Source organism: Hemiscyllium ocellatum, chromosome 13, assembly GCF_020745735.1.
Source record: "Hemiscyllium ocellatum isolate sHemOce1 chromosome 13, sHemOce1.pat.X.cur, whole genome shotgun sequence".
Taxonomy (NCBI): domain Eukaryota; kingdom Metazoa; phylum Chordata; class Chondrichthyes; order Orectolobiformes; family Hemiscylliidae; genus Hemiscyllium; species Hemiscyllium ocellatum.
The window spans coordinates 64,699,400-64,721,910 of record NC_083413.1 but is presented as its reverse complement, the minus strand read 5'-3'; the positions used below and the strand labels follow the sequence as shown (position 1 = coordinate 64,721,910).

Here is a 22,511-nt window from a genome sequence, read left to right as displayed (position 1 = left end):
AGCCACGGGGCGGTTGGGTTGGTTGGTCTGGGTGTCCCAGAGGTGTTCCCCGAAACGTTCAGCAAGTAGGCGGCCTGTCTCCCCAATATAGAGGAGGCCACATCGAGTGCAGTAAATGATGTGTGTGGAGGTGCAGGTGAATTTGTGGCGGAAATGGAAGGATCCCTTGGAGGGAAGTGAGGGAGGAGGTGTGGGCGCAAGTTTTGCATTTCTTGCGGTTGTAGGGGAAGGTGCCGGGAGTGGAGGTTGGGTTGGTGGGGGGTGTGGACCAGATGAGGGAGTCACGGAGGGAGTGATCTTTTTGGAACGCTGATATTCTTTCAGAACCAGTACTTAATGTCATCTCCTGCACACCCCCCTCCCCACTGTTAACAATTATACACTTCGGCAAATAATTTCACTTACATTTACCACTACCTCAGGTTCACTTATCTCTTAACTTCATAAATTCAGACAGTCTGGAGGTGTTGCAATTCCTATTCAAAGTATTCTGTTCTGACTTGATAGATTGGTAGGTCCTTCTGCAAAGGACTGTACATCTTTTTTCTGATCACTTGTTAATTGTTGCTCATCTGAGGGATCTTTTATACCACAGACATTCTTTGCAGAGAATTTATTTTATTTCTAAAGTGGATGTTCATCAATTATCTTATCTAGACCATCCTTCATCACCTGAATTTACTTCACAGTTGAAATCTTTGATAATTCATGTAACTGGCAAATAACATCATCTGGATGACCTTCAGTCTCAATAATATCATTGTGGAAAGTAGCTTTCTCCTTTGCAAAAGCCTGGATTGTCAGACTAAGTAATTTCTTCTTTACCATGTTCTGTATCTGTGGATGATGTTCCATCTGCCATGGAGTTGTAAACAGCTCATCCTTAATTTAGAGTCATAATGTTATACAGCACGGAAACAGACCCTTTTGTCCAACTTGTCCATGCCGATGAGATATTCTAAATTAACCTAGTCCCATTTGCCAGCATTTGGCCTATATTCCTATTCCTGTACCCATCCAGATGCGTTGTAATTGTACCAGCCTCCACCGCTTCCCCTGGCAGCTCATTCTATACACACACCACCCTCTGTGTGCAAAACTTTCCTCCTAGGTCCCTTTTAAATCTCTCCTGTCTCACCTTAAACCTATGCCCTCTCGTTTTGGACTCCACTACTTAAGGGAAAAAAAATCCTTGGCTATTCATAATATCCATGCCCCTCATGATTTTATAAACCTCGACAAGATCACCCCTCAGCCTCCAACACTCCAGGGAAAATAATTTGTTGAAGCCAATCTTTATTCTCAGACTGTTGACACATCTGAAGTATGTAAATTTGCTGAGACTGCACAGAGAATCAGGCACATAGAGGGCTTCTTTCTATATCCTGCCCCAGCTCAGGTCAACTCTCTCCCAGACCTGCAAAGGACCTTTGCTGTTCTTCATCCTCAGAAGAATTCATACACTGAACAAATGTTTTCTCCAAGCCATATCAAACATCAAAGAAAGTAAGTACAAAAAACTTTCATGTACTCACCCCCACACTCCGGATTCCTCGACCATTCCTGAACCTTCTTGCGACCTCCGGAAAACCATTGCCCATGTGGCCGCTGCATCCACCAGCGCCGCGGCGAACGGTGATGTCACTTCCGCCCCCATCGCCGCATGGACAACAGTCACCACCGACCATGCAGCCTCCGCGATCGCCGCCCAGACAACCGCCTCCACGATTGCCAGGAAGACCATCGCCAACAAATATGCGGCCGTCGCGGGATCCACGGCCACATATTTGTGCCCGGCGCGCCACTTCCGCCCCCAGAGTTGCCGTCGCCGCAGCCACTTCCGCCCCTGGAGTTGCCATCACTGCAGCCACTTCCGCCCCTGGAGCTGCCATTGCTGCAGCCACTTCCGCCCCCAGTGATGTCACTCACCTGCTCAAGGACCACACCGCACGCTACGCCACTCCCACATCGATCTCCGCCCCCTTGTTCCTCTCCGCTCCCACTTCGATCCCTGCCCCCACGTCGATCTCTGCCCACACGACCAACTCCGCCCCAACGACTAACTCCGCCCCAATGCCTAACTCCACCCCCACTCCCAGCTCCAGCCCCACAGCAGGTCCTAGCTCCCAGCGCTGCCGTGTTTTCACCATTCCTCCAGACCTCCCCCTCTCTGAGGATGAAAGATCAGTCCTCAGCAGAGGCCTCACCTTCATCCCCCTACACTCCCGGATCGATGAGTTTAACACGTGGCGAGACATCGAGCATTTCTTCCGCCGCCTTCGCCTCCGCGCCTACTTCTTCAACCAGGATTGTCGCCCACCTCTGACGACCCTTTCTCCCACCTCCAGTACACCCCATCCACCTGGACACACCGAGCTGGCCTCTTACCCGCACTCGATCTCTTCATATCCAACTGCCGCCGCGACACTGACTGCCTCAACCTGTCCACCCCTGTCACCCACTCCAACCTCTCACCCTCACAACGTGCAGCCCTCCACTCCCACTGCTCCAACCCCAACCTCACCATCAAACCAGCAGATAAGGGAGGCGCAGTGGTAGTTTGGCACACTGATCTTTACACCTCTGAAGCTAGACACCAACTCGCAGACACCTCCTCCTACTGCTCCCTTGACCATGACCCCACCTCCCACCACCAAATCATCATCTCCAAGACCATCCATAACCTCATCACCTCAGGAGATCTCCCATCCACCGCCTCCAACCTCATAGTCCCACAACCCTGCACTGCCTATTTCTACCTCCTGCCCAAAATCCACAAACCCGACTGCCCTGGCCAACCCATTGTCTCAGCCTGCTCCTGCCCCACTGAACTCATCTCTGCATACCTCGACACGGTCCTGTCCCCCTTAGTCCAAGAACTCCCCAACTACGTTCGGGACACCACCCACGCCCTCTATCTCCTCCGTGATCTTCGCTTCCCCATCCCCCAACGCCTTATCTTCACGATGGATATCCAGTCCCTATACACTTCCATCCCCCATCACTAAGACCTCCAAGCCCTCCGCTTCTTCCTCTCTCGCCGACCCAACCAGTACCCTTCCACTGATACCCTCCTTCAACTGAGTGAACTGGTCCTCACTCTTAACAACCTCTCCTTCCAATCCTCCCACCTCCTCTAAACCAAAGGAGTAGCCATGGGCACCCGCTTGGGCCCCAGCTATGCCTGCCTCTTCGTCGGATATGTGGAACAGTCCATCTTCTGCAGCTACACTGGCACCACCTCCCACCTTATCCTCCGCTACATCGATGATTGTATTGGCACTACCTCACGCTCCTACAAGGAGGTTGAACAGTTCATCCACTTTACTAACACCTTCCACCCCGACCTCAAATTTACCTGGACTGTCTGAGACTCCTCCCTCCCCTTCCTAGACCTCTCCATTTCTATCCTGGGCGAACGACTCAACACAGACATTTACTACAAACCGACCAACTCCCATAACTACTTAGATTATACCTCCTCCCACCCTGCCCCCTGTAAAAATGCCATCCCATATTCCCAATTCCTTCGCCTCCGCTGCATCTGCTCCCAGGAGGACCAATTCCACTCCCGAACAACCCAAATAGCCTCATTCTTCAAAGACCACAATTTCCCCTCCGACGTGGTCGACGATGCTCTCCACCGCATCTCCTCCACTTCCCGCACCTCTGCCCTTGAGCCCCGCCCCTCCAATCACCACCAGGACAGAACCCCACTGGTCCTCACCTACCACCCCACCAACCTCTGGATACATCATATCATCCTCCGTCATTTCCACCAACTCCAAACAGACCCCACCACCAGGGATATATTTCCCTCCCCACCCTTATCAGCGTTCTGGAGAGACCACTCCCTCCGCGACTCCCTCGTCAGGTCCACACCCCCCACCAACCCAACCTCCACTCCCGGCACCTTCCCCTGCAACCGCAAGAAGTGCAAAACATGCATCCACACCTCCTCTCTCACCTCCTTCCAAGGCCCCAATGGATCCTTCCATATCTGTCGCAAATTCACCTGCACCTCCACACACATCGTTTACTGTATCCGCTGCACCCGATGGGGTCTCCTATACTTTGGGGAGTCAGGCCGCCTGCTTGCGGAACATTTCAGGGAAAACCTCTGGGACACCTGCACCAACCAACCCAATCGCCCTGTGGCTGAACACTTTAACTCCCCCTCCCACTCCGCCAAGGACATGCAGGTCCTTGGCCTCCTCCATTGCCAGACCCTGGCCACACGACGCCTGGAGGAAGAGCGCCTCATCTTCTGCCTAGGAACCCTCCAACCACATGGGATGAATGTAGATTTCTCCAGCTTCCTCATTTCACCTCCCCCACCTTATCTCAGTCCTAATCCCCGGATTCAGCACCACCCTCTTGACCTGCAATCTTCTTCCCAACCTCTCCGCCACCCCCCCACCCTCTCTCTGGACTATCACCCTCACCTCTTTCTACCTATCATATTCCCAGCGCCCCTCCCCCAAATTCCCTCCCCCCGACCTTTTATCTCAGCCCGACTGGCACGCCAACCTCATTCCTGAAGAAGGGCTTATTCCCAAAACGTCGATTCTCCTGCTCCTCAGATGCTGCCAGGCCTGCTGTGTTTTTCCAGCACCACATTTTTCAACTCTGGTCTCCAGCATCTGCAGTCCTTACTTTCTCACAGCACTAACCGTATGGAACATTTGGCCTAAACTAATTAGTGCGTACATTACAGGAGAAGAAAATTAACTTACGGTCTTAGTCCCAGTTTTTTTCTCACATCTTTCACAATAACATAAATTGTCTCCACTCAGAATTGTTTCCTTCAAAAATTCTTGAAGTGATTCATTCTAAAAAAAACAATTAGAAAGTATATTTTAGATTTGTTTGCAGGAGATTTTATTTTTGCAAAATTGATATTAACTAAAAGTTGTATTTTCTTTTTCCGTCTATCTCATTTTCTCCATTTTAATTCCTATGCAAATGATAATGTGTAGCATTGCAACAATGTTGGCATGTTCATTTCAGGAACAAATTTTAAAAATTGTCTCGTTCCATGCAAAAACCAATGGCTGAGTTTAGTTATAAATCGATAGTTGGGTGTAATTGAAGGTCTCTAAACTCGTTTAGGACTACAGAAAATGCTGTGGATTGATGTTGGGGGAGCGCACTAACTGCAAGCTCCCACTTATCACTCTTCTCTCTGACTCAAAGAAGAGACATGACCAATTACATCTCACTCAGCATGTCTGCTGGCCAATCGATCCTGTGTCCCATCCTTTCTCCATACCAGCCACCAGGTCAGACACATCAGTGACACTCTGCATATTGGAAGATTGAGAGTCTCAGGTTGAGCACATTGGGTGACATGCTGACTCAGAGATTAGCACCTTCTACCTCAAAGCATCAGGTGCATGTGTTCAATCCAGCCTTGGGCGGAAGTATGTGTGGAGTTTGCACATTCTCGCCCATCTGTGTGTTTCCATCAGTGCTCCGATTTCCTGTCCAAAGAAGTGCAGGTTTGGTGGATTGACCATGCTATATTGCCTTGTAGGATTTAGCGATGTGCAGGCTAGGTGGTTAGTCATGAGAAATGTGAGGCTTTAAGGATAGGGCAGGCAGTTGTGTCTGGATATGATGTTCATTGGAAGCTCATTGCAGACTTGGTGGGCAAAATGGCCTCTTTAGATACTGTCAGGATTGTAAGATTCTCACACCATGTAATTGTCAGAACATTTGCTGGACGCTGTAACACTGTGATATTTGGAAGAGCGACTGAGCACTGTCGATGATCGCAAGTCACTAGTGACAACAATAAAGGGGCAGCTGAATGTACAGCAGCAGGTGCATGAGGATCTGTCAGCGATACCAGGAGGAATGTGCTCTGGCAAGGACAGTGAAGAGTCCATCCAAGCCAGGTTTGCTGTAGTCACACTCTTGTCCACAATCACAGCTACCTTCATTGAGAACATAACCAGTCTCATGCAAAGTCACATTTGGAAGACCTGTCAGTGCCTGCCAGAGATAATGCTGATGTGCATAATATTGCCTTGTTGGTGGACTCAGGCAGCACCATTGTGAGAGGGAAATGAAGTACCTGGACCCTCCACCAGCGAACAGAGACATATGAGTCAACCTCATGATGGAGGATGGTCAGCTGCTGTTAGCATTTTGGGTCTGCTCTCAGGGCAATTCTGATGTTGTCATCTTGTGGTGCACCTGTCTACATCAGTGTTTCAGTGAATTGCAGCATCAGAGGAGATACCTGACACTTTGCAGGACTCTCACTCCAAAGGGCACAAGTAACATTCGAGAAATAGTTGTGAATTAAGAGGCTGAAGTAAAAGAGGAACACTAGAAAATTCTAATCGACAGGGAAGTGATACCGAACAAACATGTCCACAAGTATCTGGGGCCTGATGGTCTTCAGCTGAGGATTTATTTTTAAAAGACAAACACGAGATAGTTGATGCACTGATTTTAATTTTCCAAAATTTCCTGGATTCTGGGATTGTTTCATTAAATTAGAAAATGGTGAATGTGTCTCTTTTATTCAAAAGGAATCAAGGCAGTGAGTAGGAAACAACAGGACAGTTAACATCTGTTGTGAGGATTTAGAAACTATTGTTGAATATATTATAGTATGACAATTAGAAAAGGAAAATCAAGGTAATCAGGCAGAGTCAACATGGTTTTAGGAAAGTGAGATCATACCTGACCAATTTATCTCCACACTTTGAGAAAATAATGTGCAGAGGATAAAAGGAACTGCCAAATGTATTGTATTTTGATTTCTAGAAAGCATTTGATAAGTGGTATATTCAAGGTTACTGCAGGAAATCAAGGCTCAAGCATCATATTGGTATGGATAGAAGATTGGCTAGCTAACAGAAAACAGAGAGTAGCCATCAATGGGTCATTTTATAATTGGCAAAGTGGAATGGGTACAAGACTCTGCTGGGATTTCAAGTTTCTATAATTTATGCAAATGACTTAGCTGAAATGACCAATAGGATAGATGCTAATTTACAGATGCTATAAAGGCAGGTAGGAAAGTAAGTTGCAAAAGGGATATAAAGAGGCTACAAAAAAGATAGTGATAAATTAATTGAGTAAAGCTCTGGCAAATGGTATATAATGTAGAAAAATGTGAAATTGTCCATTTTGGTACGAAGAATAAAAAAAGAAACAAATCTATGGGGTGAGAGATCACAAAGCGCTGAGATGAAGGGGGATCAGAGTATCCTAGTTCATGAATCAAAAAGGATTAATATGCAGACACAGCACGTTGGTAGGAATGCTGACAGAATATCATCACTTATTATGAGGGAAATTGAGTAGGGAAATAATGCTTCAGTTATTCAGTTATACTGGTGAGATCGCATTTGTGTTATGTGCAAAGTATTGGTCTCCGTATTTAAAGATGAATGTTAATGCATTGTTAATTCAGAGAACCTTTACTAGACTTTAGCAAAGAATGGGCAGGTTGTCTCATGACGAACAGTTGGACAGGAGTCCAATGTTGGACATCAACGGGAGTTTAGAACAGTAAAAAGTGACTTTCTGAGATATCCAAGCTCCTGGACTATCTTGTCAGGATGAATATATAAAGGGTGTTCCCTCTTTTGGGAAAATATGGAACTGGGGGTCACTATTTTAAAAATAATAGTCACCCAATTAAGACAGAGAAAACGTGCCCCCTAGATCCCTATTAAATCTTTCTCCTCTCACTCCAGAACATATGCCCTCTAGTTCTGGAGTCCCCCAAACCAAGGGAAAAGACTCTGTCTATTTATCCTATCCATTCCCCTCATGATTTTACAAATCTCTATAAGGTCACCCTTCAGCCTCCAAAACTCCAGGGAAAACAGCCTCAGCCTATTCAACCTCTCCTTATAGCTCAAATCACCAACCCTGTAAATCTTTTCTGAATCCTTTCAAGTTTCACAACATCTTTCCGATAGGAAGGAGACCAGAATTGCACACAATATTCCAAAAGTGACCTAACCAATGTCCTGTACAGCCGCAACATGACCTCCCAACTCCTATACTCAATACTCTGAACAAGAAAGGAGAGCGTACCAAATGCCTTCTTCACTATCCTATCTACTTGTGACTCTACTTTAAAGGAACTGTGAACCTGCATTCAAAGGTCTCTTTGTTCGGCAACACCCTCCATGATCTTACCACTAAGTGTATAAGGCCAGCCAGGATTTGCTTTCCGACAATGCAGCACCTCGCATTTATCTAAAGTAAACGCCATCTGCCACTTCTCAGCCCAATGGTCCATCTGATCAAAATCTCACAGTACACTGAGGTAACCTTCGCTGTCCACTACAGAAATTCATGACTAAGGACTCTGTGGTAATGGGGTGGTTTAAAGTTTAATAAGCCATTTTTTTTAAACTAAACCAACAATCACTGGGAGGTTGGATTTTTTTTCAGAAAATTGCTGGACGGAGCCATAACCATCTTGGTTATGTACCTTTAAAGCCTTATTAAAAGTGCATGGTTGGATTCATTTTCATAGTGCTACAGTAAACATCTGCATCTCCAATCTCTAAGTTAGATGCCTCGAAAATGCTCTCATGGAATGGATGTCTGTCCTGCAAGATCAAGAGCAAGGTCAGGACCAGAAAACAGATCTGACTTTGTCCAATATCAACCCTCAAAATACAGCAGTCACTCTTTACAATTTAATGTTGTCCTTCCATTGTGGCCCTATTAATAAGTATCTGCCAGAATTGTTATTAAGAACGTAGATGTACAACTTACCACACTGTTGAAATATTTCCCTGTTATACAATCAGGAGGCGAAAGGGACAAGGGAATATCCAAAAGCGTACATTCTTTTTGGGATTCAGTGTCGCATTCCAAACACTTCAGAGAATTAATCACTTTACTCTGGTAGATCTAGAAAAACAATTACATAAGAATTTTCTCCTTTTTCATGCTTTTTTCTCTCCTCCACCCTTCAAATCTTTGTGACCTTTCTCATTTCCTAAATCACTAAAAAGAGAGACAAGTGTTTACTTTATTATGGTTTAACGGTGAAATTAAAGAACTCTAAATAACTCTATTTCAATTTTCACCCTTTTCTCATATGTTTTGAGAATGCCTACCATGCTTTGGTTCCATAGCCATTAACATTTTTTTGGTGTTGAACTACTCTTCGTCTGCAGAAAACTATTTTGATCAATACGGTGAATTGTACCTGCTTTTGTCTTCCTCCAAATTCAACATGCATACTATTTCCAGACATCAAAACTGAAATTTTTGACCAGTTTCATTTTACTCAGGTTTCATCCAGAGATACTACGCTCAGGTGAATTTCTCATCACCCTGTTGGATTTTATCTCAAATAATTGATAGCCCTGGTATAGTACCAGGTGAGAGTTATACTCAGAACAAAATGAGTTGGAACTGGGGTTAGAAGACAGTAATACCAAATTTCCAATCTGTGCTTGTATAGAATACAGCAATCCACAGCCACTGTAAAAGTGTTGGTTCTGTCCTGTGGTGCGCTGAGTTCTCAGCAAATTATTATGACAGGAATTAATGTCATTACTGTATTCTGCTGCTCTCAGGGATGGAACCATCATTGAGTTGACAGCATCCGAACATCATTCATAAAACTAAATTAATCATCAGTACCATGTCAATACACAAAATATTGCACTCAATGGCAACAACTATATCCACAAAATAGATTGCGATAACAGTAAGAAAGATAATATACACTTGCTTATAAGATAAAGAAACTGAAGGGAGCTCAAAATCAAACCTTGGTTATAGATCAACATTACCGACAAGTAAGAACTGAGTTTGAAGTCTCTCCTCTATTATAAGCTCACCTGCAATACATTACAAGATCCATTACTTTCTTCGTCAATTTTATTCAATAATAGTCGGAAATATTCTTCGATATCCTGTTGTTCGAATACTTTAAAAAATACAGTAGTATTATATTCTTCAAATAGTTATAACTTAGAATAAAAATTATTACTCATTGTTCAATGCTCTTGAAACAAGAGTGTTAAAAAGTATAGTTGCAGCGTCGAGAATGACATCAGAACATTATCATTACAAAACCAAATACTTCTCAGAGATCACCCATTATATTCTTGCCCAAATGATTAATCTGGGGATAAAAAAAATAATAAAAATCATACTTTATTAAAACATTCTCTCAATTCTCTCTGGATTATTACAATGTCTGGCAAGCAGAATTTCATTATTGAGAAACTTAGGAACTCTCCAAATTAGGGTATGGAGCTCATTACTTCAATGCTCCCAGTTATGCAACAGGAAAATTTATTTTGCAGTGCATGATCTGAGAAATGTTCTTTAATACAGTTTATTGTCCTTCAAATTATGTAGTGATGTGCCTGAATGCAGCTGCTTTATGCATTACATCTCCTTGTTTAATCAATTTTAGATTCAGTAGATTGTGGATTAGAAATCAACTTTGTGATGTTTAGATACAACTGAGTGGTTTGCTATGCCAGAGGATAATTATGATTCAACCACATTTCTGTGGGTCTGAGTGCCATTTAGACCAGACCAGGCAACAATGACAGATTTCTCTCTCTAGATATTATTGATCAACTGTTCAGGTATGTTATTACACACCTCTGGAGCAGATAGGACTTTTATACCCAGATCTTCTGGTTCAGAGGTCGGGACACTATCACTACACTACAAGAAGCCAAATTTCCTTTCCAGAAAGGTCTCTAATGTCAATCAATAATGGTTTCATGATCACTATTAAGGTGACTTTTAATTCCAAATGTTTTTAAATCAAAGTCAGACTTCACCATTCCCCCTCACCCAGTACTGCACTGCTCCTCTGACAGTTTCTCTCAAGCTCATGATCTTGACTATCTTGAAGGACATGAGCAGCAGATGCAGGGCACCATCTGCAAATTCCCCTCCCAGCCACACATCACCCTGACTTGGAAATACACCACCTTTTCTTCACAGTTGCTGGATCAAAATTCTGGAACTCCCTTCCTAACAGTCTGGTAGGTAATATCCTACACCACAGGGGCTATAGCGATTCAAGAAGTCAGTACACTACTGTATTTGCCTGCTCCAGCTCAATCAGGGATGGGCAATAAATGCTGATATAGCCAGTCATAGCCTCATCATTTTTTTTAAAAAACTAGCCCAGTATAAAACAAATTCATTTTTCTTCTACACCAACAATCATATTCGGCCTAATATTCAATGTGTATGAAATGCCCTGTTGAGGGCAACCTCAATTTTTCAGCCCAAAAATGCATGCTTTACTCACCCTCTGTATCAGCGCAAAAAAGCAAGCACACAATACAAGCCTTGAAAAGTTTAAGATATGTTCAGACACTGCAGACTGCCCCGGATGATTAATGAACAGAAATAGATCGTCCAGCAAAAAGAATGCAATCCAAAACTAGTTTCAAGTAAAATAATGTAACAGTTGCAAATTTACCAAATGACTATATTGCAATAAGGTATTAGTGAAACACTGATGCAAAAAATGGAAGAATGAGTAATCTATCCCGAAGATGATGTCCATGTCCAAATTTTAACACTAGGTTATAGTCCAACAGATTTAATTGGATACACTAGCTTTCAGAGCGCCACAACCACCTGATGAAGGAGCAGCGCTCCGAAAGCTAGTGCTTCCAATTAAACCTGTTGGACCATAACCTGGTGTTGTGTGATTTTTAACTTTGTACATCCCAGTCCAACACCGGCATCTCTAAATCATGTCCAAATGTGTCATGAGCCCTGGGATGAGCCACTGACTGGTCTGATCTTAAGAATCATGTGTTGGAATGGGTCCTCAAAAGTCCTCTGAATGGTTATATCAACTCCAGAGCCACTATTCACTTCAGAGGGTGAATCAAAGCTTCAGTCTTACAATGATGTCAAAGCAAAGCCTCTTTGTGTGGTTGTTTTAAAGAAATAAGAGGCGGAATTTTCAAAGCCTTGAATGACTGTGGACCACTGCAGGTGATTTAAGAAAATCATCTGAGACTGCCAGCAAGAGGTGTTTCAACATTGAGACCAAAAAGTTCAATTTTCCAACCAAATGTTGAACGACAAGTTGAGATTCTAGCTTAGAAGTGGTGAGTACATATTGAATGTATTAGCATACACTAATGTTTCATGGTTATTTAATTTAATCTCATCTCATTAATGTGAAGATTCCTATTTTCCTCTCTGCCACATAGAAACTAGGTAGTGACAATTCCCGATACACGGGTCAGAGCAGTTAATTGGCAACTCCACTTGCCACTTTCTTCTCCAGACATCCATACTGGAGACACAGCAGTAAAATCTCAGGGCATGCTCCATGTGCAATGACAGCACACATCCCACCTCCATGGACCTTCCATATGTACCCAGCCACACTGTATATGCATGGCAATCCCCCTATACTTCCACACTGCACTTTGGACAGCACTGGCACCTTTCACTGGAATGCTATGTTGCATACAGGGACAGGTAGCTATTTCATAGATCAGACCAAATATAATTTCAGGGATCCTCGTTCACTTGCTTAGTGCTCACTCACTTTGTGCTGACTTGGTTCTCACCACACCCCTGCCTTGTCTTGTCTTTATACACTTTTCTTCCTCAGCTATAACTTAAAAGTTCATAGAACATTTACTTTCACTTTTCTTCTAGTGTTCTCATGCAAGTTGCCATGGTTAGCAGCAGTGCTCAGTCAAGGAAATGGACATGTTGTTGTACAGCACTGTGTCATGTCAATCTCACACTAGCACCAAGTGCCAGTCACATTGGTACCAAGTGTACTGTATCTGTTTCAAGTAAATGGCCATGTCTCAAAGTCGAAGCATGGGGTAGACCCATCATTCAGTCAAAAAACCAATGGATGCATAGATCATGGTCTAAAGTTGTTGAATTCAATATGAATCTTTGGGTCTGAACATCCTTACGATCTGCATCGCATATACAACCTCCCTCCTCTCTCTGCAGCATTAAAATACCCCAAAATTTTCAAACTCCCTTCTGATCTGAAGAAGAGCTATATTGTTATTGAAACATTAACTTTGTTTCGAACTCCATAGATGCTGGTAAGTCTGCTGAGTTTCAGTTTTATTTCAGATGAAACCAGGAGACAGTGGAGCAGAAACAGACCACTCAGCCCATCGTCATTCAATGAATTCATGGTGATCTGATGATCATTAACTCCAATTTCCCTTGGTGACCCCTGATAATTCTGTATAAATATCTGTCTATCTCAGGATTAAATATATTTAACAACACATCTTTGATAGCCCTCTGCAGTAAAATCCAGATAGATGTAACCCTCCATAAGAAAAAAACCTCATCTGTTTTGAATGGAAAAATACCTTATTCTGAGATTATACCACAAGGGGAAACATCCTTTCCATATTTATCCTGTCAGGCACCCTAAGAATCTTCAGTATTTTAATAAGGTCATCCCTCATTGCTCAAAATCTCAATGAGTACAAGCCCAAGAACTCAAACAGAACAGAAATTGTTGGAGAAAGTCAGCAGGTCTGGCAGTATCTGTGGAAAGAAAGCAGAGTTGATATTTCAAATCCAGTGACCCTTGCTCAGAACCATTCTCAACAACAGTGGAGGTGAACCCGTGATGAGTTCTTGACTCTAGTCTAGTTCAAGTATTCATCTAGGTGTCAGCAACTGAGCTGCTGGAGGATGCTGTAACTAACTTTTCCAATGGTTCCTCTGAGAGATCTAAAGCTTCTATCTCAGACAGTGTCGAGGAGATGTCTTTCTGGGGCTTCCCTCTTGCCCATTTATACTGTGCTAATGATACTCATGTCTGCAATAACATCTCACACAAGTTTCTGGTACATTAAGGGGTTATTCACAGTGGGAATAATGTTAGAGTAGCAATGACCAATGTTTCTTAATTGTTTGCCAATGATTCAGCATCAGTGGCAGAAACATGAGTAGCAACATGAATGAATGTTCAACTGCAGAACAATGGGAAGTGGAAACTACTCAAAAATGGTTCTCACAAATACCAGTAAAAAGTGAGGTCTGCAGATGCTGGAGATCAGAGCTGAAAATGTGTTGCTGGTTAAAGCGCAGCAGGTTAAGCAGCATCCAGGGAACAGGAAATTCAACGTTTCGGGCCAGAGCCCTTCCTAATGAAGGGATCTGGCCCGAAACGTCGAATTTCCTGTTCCTTGGATGCTGCACAACCTGCTGTGCTTTAACCAGCAACACATTTTCAGCTCTCACAAATACCACAAATGTGAGAAGAGAAAACTTATGTTCATGGTTAACTGAATGGAAGATTAGGATAATTTTCAAATGCAAATCCAAAATGAAAATCAAGTCCTCTGCAGGAGTTCCTTTGTGCAGGTCCAGTTGGGTAGAGTGAAGTTGTGGATCGATGCAGTGAAATTACGAAATAGATATTCTGGTGATTTAGACAAAGAACAGTATGGGAGATTTTCCGATTTCACAGAATTGGTGAGATAAAGAGGCACCTGTGAGGAAATAACACCTACATTGCAGTTGTAACTGTAGTACAATCTGGGAAATCAAGTTATCTCCAAATGGAATATATGAATGGTTGACAGAGGAGAAAATTTTCACAAACTACGAAAATCATATATGCTATTAATGTGCAAATTATTGTCAGATTATTTTAAAAAATACAGAATATCTAACTCAATGGAGGGACAGAGAGATGATTTGATATTTAGGAATATTTCTGAAACGGAAAATGTAGAAACTGATCCTGAATAGACTTCTTGCAGTTATCCATAGGGCGAAGTACAGCAAATTAATTTAATGTACAATTTGGCATCAGATGCTGAAGAAATGGACATGGTCTATTTATCATTTTAAAATGTTTAGATTATGGTTAAAGGTACACTTCTTGACTAATTCATTGATTAAAATATGCCACATTGATGTCCCCTGAATTGTCGAATATTATGTTTTGCTCATATTTCAAAATGGTGTCCAAAACACCAACATTGCTAGTTCACTTTATGTTCAGCATATTAATTGCACTCCTCTGCACACCCCAACCCCTGCCCCCACCACCCTTTTTGGGAAGAAATTTTCAAGCCTTCATGGGTCATTTTATGTCCACGATCAAAAGTACACATCTTGTGAAAAAATGGCGGTAAAAGAAATTTCACATCAAAATTGAAAAACTTTTCTAAAGTTATGTCACTGGTCCTAAGTGAATGCCATTTTACATGATATTCCAATTTTTATATTATGTGCCATTCACCTTTCTTGCTCAAGCCCAGGGTCCTTGTAATTCCATGTGTATGTGCTGTTCTATTTTTTAAGCTTGCAAATAGGTCTTTAAGCTGGTAGCAAATGCTGGCATCCTTATCAATGGGTTCATATCTCTCTCCAACAAATCTAATAGGAAGATTAATTATTGCACAATATTAGACATTTTCAATATGTAATATGACATTTACATAACGCATTATTTGCTTTTCACATGTAAATATTTACATCTAAAATATATTGCACTTCCAAGTAATTAGACAACATGTCACTACCAATCAAAGATTATTTATATCATTTACAAACTTGTCAATGGTGTCCTTCACTTCAGGAGTCATGTAGAGAGTTTGAAGCAATGTGTTCAAGTAGCAAGTGGCTCCTTGGTTGTATAATCCAAAATACTCTGATCATAAATAAAAGTTATGTTTTAATCACACATATAAATTGTAACAAGTTTCCTTAACAGACAAACAATTAAGTTCTAATTTCTACATACATATGCTTAACTCGCAAAGTTTCCTGTGGCAGTTCAGTTCTATTGCTTCTTTCATACCAATTTTCAGTAATGTTGAATATTTGGTTGTGGTCAACAAATTTGAACAAATATTGACCAGCAAATTTATGTTTATACTTATCATAAGGCTTTTTTTGAAATTGAAATGAAAATATCACTAAGTATTTCTCTACTTTTTGCAGTCAATCCAGTGGATGTGATGTACCTAGATTTCCAAAAGGCCTTGGACAAGGTGCTGCACAAGAGGCGGCTGCCTAAGAGAAGGATGCATGGTGTTACAGGTAAAGTATTACCATGGATAGAGGATTGGTTGACCAACAGGAAGCAAGGAGTGGGGATAAATGAGTGCTATTCTGGCTGGCAATCAGTGACTAGAAGTGTGCCTCAGGGTTCAGTGTTGGGGCCATAATTACTTACAATTTATGTAGATGATTTGGACTTGGGGACCACTTGTAGTGCGTCAAAGTTTCTAAGTGACACTAAAATGAATGGCAGGGCAAAGTGTGCAGAGGCCTGTGAAACTTTGCAGAGGAACATAGATACTTTGAGTGAATGGGCAAAGGTCTGGGAGATAAATTCCAGAGTTCAGGGGGGACTGAGTGGATTGGGATTATATTCAGTGGAATGCAGAAGAAAGAAGGGGAATTATGTAGAAACATATAAAATTATGAAAGGAATAGATAAGGTAGAAGTAGAGAGGATGTTTCTACTGGCAGGTAAAGCTGAGACAAGAGGAATAGCCTCAGGATTAGAGGGAGCAGATTTTGGACTGATTTGAGAAGGAGGGTTGGGAATCTATGGAATTCCTTGCCCAGGGAAGTGGTTGATGCTACTTCAGTAAACATTTTTAAAGCTAAGGTAGATTTTTTTTATGAACAATGAAGGAATTAAGGGCTCTGGTGAGAATGTAGGTAAGTGGATCTGAATCCACGAAATGATCAGCCATGATCTTATTGAATGATGAAGCAGGCTCAAATGGCCAGACGGCCTACTCCTGCTCCTAGTTCTTATGTTCTATGTTCTTAATCCCAAAATTATCACTAAATAGAAATAGTGTAGGTAAATAATGCATTAACCAGCACATCTCTACAGGAGTTCCTCAGGGTCATGGCCTCAGCCCTACCACCTTCAGCTACTTCATCAATGACTTTCCCTCCATCATAAGGTCAGAAGTGAGGATGTTCACTGATGACTGCACAATGTAGAGCACCATTTGTGACTTCACAGCTACTGAAAAGTCCCTGTCCAAATGCAGTAAGATCTGGACAATATTCAACTTGGACTGATAAGTGGCAAGTATATTCTTGCTACATAAATGCCAGGCAATGAACCTCTCCAACAGAGATCATTGAAGCACTAATTCATTGACATTGAATGGCTTTACCATCACTGAATCGCCCACTATCAACATCCTGGGAGTTACCATTGATCAGAAACTGAACTGTTCTAGCCATACAATTACAGTGGCTAAAAAGCAGGTCAGAAGTTAGAAATACTGAAGCAATTAACTCAGCTCCTGATTCCACATAGCCGGTCTACCACTGACAAGGCAGAAATCAGGAGAGTCATGGACTATTCCATTTGTCTGGATGAATGCAGCCCCAACAACACTCAAGAAACTTGAAACCATCCAGGACAAAGTGGCTTTTTGTTTGGCACCCCATCCACGGTCAGTGCCTCCACCATCCATGTTCAGTAGCAGCACTGTGAACTTCACCAAAACTTCTTAGAAAACACCTTCCAAATCCACAACCACCACTATCTAAAAGGAAAACAGAAGCTGGTATATTGTAACTTTAGAACGTAGAACATAGAATAATACAGCGCAGAACAGGCTGTTCGGCCCTCGATGTTGCGCCGACCTGTGAACTATTCTCAGCTTGTTCCCCTACACTATCCCAAAATTATCCATGTGCTTATCTAAGGATTGTTTAAATCTCCCTAATGTGGCTGAGGTGACTACATTAGCAGGTAGGGCATTCCACGCCCTTACCACTCTCCGCATAAAGAACTTTCCTCTGACCTTCTGTCTTAAATCTATCCCTGCTCAATTTGTAGTTATGCCCTCTCGTACAAACTGACGTCATCATCCTAGGAAAAAGTATTTCACTGTCTACCCTATCTAATCCTCTGATCGTCTTGCAAGTACCACCTGCAAGTTCCACTCTCAGCAACTCACCATCCTGAATTAGAAATATCTCCATTCCTTGAGTGTCTCTGGACACATGGTCCCAGAATTCCCATGGCATTGAGAATGTACCTACACCACCTGAACTGCAGCAGCTCACCACCACCGTGTCAAGGGAAATTAGGGATGGGCAACAAATGCTGGTCCAGCTTGCGATGCCAACATGTCATGAATGATTGTTTTTCAAAGATAGTCAATCCGATAGATGATGGCATAGAGACACAATACACTTATAAGTACAAGGTTCTATTTCCAATGAAGTGGTACTCTTGCCACTTACGTGTTGTTGAAGCTTTTTGTTTTGATTTCCTCCCACCACGTATACAGTGAAGGACTATCTCTGGTCAGAAGTAGCACATGTAAGGTCCTCGGAGTAGCAAGAAACTTCACCAATGGTGAGTGCACGGTAGTGGAAGCATGGTACCTCATGGAGACAAATTTCCTAAAATTGTTGCAGCCAATGTTTGGTAAAGAAAATCTGACATCCCCTCCACAAAGCTTTTTCCCCTTGCTATCTCCAACCATTGTATTAACATTTTCTCTGAATCTTTCACTGGCTCTAATATCTAACACACTTGTATAACTATGTTTGATACCTAGTTTTGTGTCAGCAGACATTTCTTCCCAAGGCAGACTGAAGTTATTATTTTTGCTCCCAACAAAGTCTGTTCCCCAGCCAGCAGATCGAACCCCTCCCTAAAGTAGCCTGTATACAATGTTATTGACATACTTGACGCTGAGCTGTCTGCCAATCCAACCCTGTTGCTAATGGCACTTACTTCTACGTTCATAATGTCACTTTAATCTGCACATTATTTCACCTGCTCAGACCCTCATTCTTGCTGATATTACTTTCAGTACTGACAATTGCAACTCCCTCCTGGGCAACTTGATATCTTCCCAGAAATGGATTTTATTCAGAACTCAACCAATCTGCTAAATCACACTTTGTCCTGAGCATTCTTTAGCGCTGTGCCCTCTTAAATCCTCAATTAAATAATGGCACAACTTTCACTCCGTGGTCTCATCCCTTCCTGTCTATCTATGTTATTCCAATCCTACAACCCTCACAAAGCTCTGGTTTCATCTCCTGGCAGCTTGATCCCATGATTTCAATCTCTTTGCCATTGGCGTCCTTGCTTTTCAGTTTCTTTTATTTTAAGCTCTGGGATTCCTTCACCTCACCACATCTCTCTCTGTCTCTCTCTCTCTCTCTCTTTAACCAAGTGTTTTTATTAAAATCCCAGTTTGGAACTGACTATGGTCTTCCTCGGACCACTTTACTCCATTAATTGTATCAGATAAATACAAGATGATGATTTGCAGAAGTGCCTGTCAACTATTAAAATGCTTAGCTACTTTATTTTACATCCATTTTATCTTACGTATGCACACACACGCAGATCCTCTCTCATACATGCTCTCTCTCAGTCTCACACACACACACATACAACCCCCCCCCCAACACTCACACCCATGCACACATCATCTCATAGGTTTATACTCTGTTTCACTCATTCACACACACGTACACACACACTCTCTCCCAAACATACACACACTCTCCCTCACATGCATGCACACACATATAAATCTATGGGGTGAATTTGTATTTGTCGGATTTTAATTGCAGAAGAATTCTGCTTTGTTCAAAAAGCCTGCAAGCAGTCAATCCATGTTACATTTTATAAATTCCTGATTTGGAAATAGGACCAGTCTGACTCAAAATTGGGATACAGACAAAACTCTAACCCCACACCTTTAATACATTGTCTGAGCTGAGATGTCAATTTTTTATATAAAACCTTAAGTTATCTGGTGAATGTGACTTGAAAGAAGTTCTGGGATTTACATATAAATGCACTGAAACCTGTAACCCATTCCAAAAGATGAAAGCATTAACAACAATCCAGATTTGTTCAATATATCGTTTTAGTTGCACAATACTGTGGTATTTTGCTCTCAGTTCTGTTTTGTAATCCTGCTTCACAACTACCTGACGAAGGAGCAGCGTTCTGAAAGCTAGTGCTTCCAAATAAACCTATTGGACTATAATCTGATGTTGTGTGAATTTTTAACTTTGTCCAACACCAGCACCTCCACATCATAGCTATTTTATGACAGTAAGTACATACAGTTAGATACATCAAAACTCGATCATATTCGCCGCCAACTCCCCCCCCCCCCCCCAACAATGTTATTACTTGCCTTCATGAGAGACGGCGCTTCGACTCATTTTGAATTTAATCATAAAGTCGGACAAATTGAACGATCTCCTTCTGGGTTTACAGTTGTGACTACTGTTTTCCATTGGAAAAGTGTCCCCTCTGGTCAGATATCTGCTCTTTCTCTCTCTCTCACACACACGAACACACACACACACACGAGAAACCGGGAGCCACAATAAATGTATCACAGGCTAAGGGTGCTCCGAACTCTCTGTATTAAGAGGCACTCCTTAGTGTTCACTCGACAGGACATTTCCTTTTCGGCTGCAAGTTTCAGTTTCATTTTCACATAATCAGCCTTTCGCAGCAATACTGAAAACTGAAACGACAACCTTTTTCGTTATTTTATGCGCAGTCCGACAGTTTGGATCAGTTGGTTTGGGTTTTGAACCCAGTGGTGAGCGAACAGCACCCGTTGTTTGTTGCACTTTCTCGGTGGTTTAATGGGTTTGTCTACGAGGATGACAAACCATGTGTCATGTGCCACACACTAAAGGGAATCTGGGTCCCATGTGAACAAGGCAAGGATAAAGGGCAAGAGTCCTTGCTAATTCCAACAATTAGAGCCACTCTGCTGTCTCTTCCCTCCGTTTTAGCATTGTACTGTGTACTTCCTCTTGTCTCTTTATCTTCCTATCAAGCTGAGTCACTTCACACTAGAAAAACCTCATAACCAAGGGGCTATTGGCACCATACACTACCTATTTTTCCTAAATAACCTGTTCAGAGATATTATTACACACCTCTGAAGCAGGTGTCAATTTAAGCTGGGCCTCCCAATCCTGGGATGGGACACTACCACAACAACACAAGAGGGCTCCCACTGGCCTTCCGCTTATCTGTCCAATTCTAGCAATTTCACCTGAAGTCAGTTGCTGCCTTCCTCACCAATTCCAATATGTCTGAGATTTGTATCAACTTCAGTATTTGAAACTATGCCCTGCATATCCAAATGCAGATTAAGAAAATGTATATATCAAAGTTAGCAATTTTCTTAACCCTGAAATTTGGGCTGTACTCTTTCCTTCCATCTAAACATCGGCTGCTACTCTCTGGTTCTGTCCCTTAGATATTTTTTATATTTGTGCTGCCCACATCCTCTTAGAGCCATGAGTTCAGATTTTTTTGTACATATATATACTTTATCAACCAATGTTCCAAAGTCCCCTTTAACCACGCAATGCTGTGCTTTTCCAGCACACACTCTGATCTGCAGTCCTCACTTTCTCCATTGCACTGTTATCACCAACCATCCACATCTTGTCACTGACAAAACAATCCTGGTAACAAATACTTTCACAAATGTACACTGGACTTTAGTTTTTAATTATATTTTTTTTCCAAGTGCTAATAAATTTATCCCAGAAGTTTTGTCTGTAGAAGTTTTCCCACCAGATTGCCCATTGCTGAATTTATCCAGCACCCCTTTAACAAGCAAAAATAGTCCAGGGTGACTCTATTCAGAACACTTTTTCCTCTCTGAATCAGAAGGGTGTGGGTTCAAGTTCTAGTACTTGAATACAAGACTCTGGGCTGACATTCTGGTGCAATACTGAGGGGACGCTAGCATTTAGGTGAGAGATTAAGCCAATGGTCTGTGTGCTCTTCAGGTGAGTCCCATGGTGCTGCTTAAAAGAAGAGCAGGGGCATTAACTCCTGTTTCTTGGTCAACACTTGTCCCTCAACCGATTGATTGGGCATTCTCGCATTGCTGCTGCTGGAGGGGCTTCTGTGCACAAATTGGCTGCCACATTTCTGAGATTTAAAATGGTGACTGCGTTTATTGGATAGTTAATCCTACTCCAGACCAAGACAGCCAAAATGAAATTCTGGCAGCTGTCCCAACGTGAGTCAGAAACTCACCTTGATGTTATCAGAGGCCCAACCCAGATCAGGAAATTTTACCAACAATTTCCTCAATCTTGAATGATAAGGCATGACTTTGGCACCCCCTTGTGACTTGAGGCAATCTCACAATCCAGCAATCAAGTAAGAAAAACCAAGTACTGATAATGTTCAATTTCAAAACTAAATTCCTACTTCTGAATTTAAATCGCATAAGAGGGATTGCTTCATAAAAACAGAAAGAACTGCGGATGCTGTAAATTAGAAACAAAAACAGAAATTGCTGGAAAAGCTCACAGGACTGGCAGCTTCTGTGGTGAGAAATCAGAGTTAACGTTTCGGATCCAGTGACCCTTCCTCAGAACGGATGGTTACTAGGAAAGTGTCAATTTACTTGCAGCAAATTAGTGGGTGGAGGTGGGGGTAAGGAGTAAATGAAAAGGAGGGGTGGAGCCCAAAGAGAGAGAAGAACTGTTCTCAGGAAAAGGAG

The 22,511-nt window shown here is 42.4% G+C and overlaps 1 protein-coding gene across 3 annotated transcripts in view; it reads right to left on the bottom strand.

The window, feature by feature from the left end:
- LOC132821584 (uncharacterized protein DDB_G0290685-like) overlaps positions 1–20,491 on the bottom strand; it is a 112,187-nt gene extending 91,696 nt beyond the window's left edge. The window contains exons 1-6 of one of the 3 annotated variants that reach the window (XM_060834244.1): positions 20,157–20,491; positions 15,553–15,649; positions 15,239–15,375; positions 9,837–9,925; positions 8,758–8,895; positions 4,737–4,832 (exon numbers count right to left, since the gene is read on the bottom strand). In XM_060834244.1, coding sequence (XP_060690227.1) covers positions 4,737–4,832; positions 8,758–8,895; positions 9,837–9,925; positions 15,239–15,375; positions 15,553–15,649; positions 20,157–20,259 — 660 coding nt within the window. In that variant the 5' untranslated portion in view covers positions 20,260–20,491. Of the gene's footprint in view, positions 1–4,736; positions 4,833–8,757; positions 8,896–9,836; positions 9,926–15,238; positions 15,376–15,552; positions 15,650–18,228; positions 18,305–20,156 lie in introns of those variants that run through there. The other 2 variants (XM_060834245.1, XM_060834246.1) reach the window with 2 other exon arrangements.
- Positions 20,492–22,511: the final 2,020 nt, after the last annotated feature.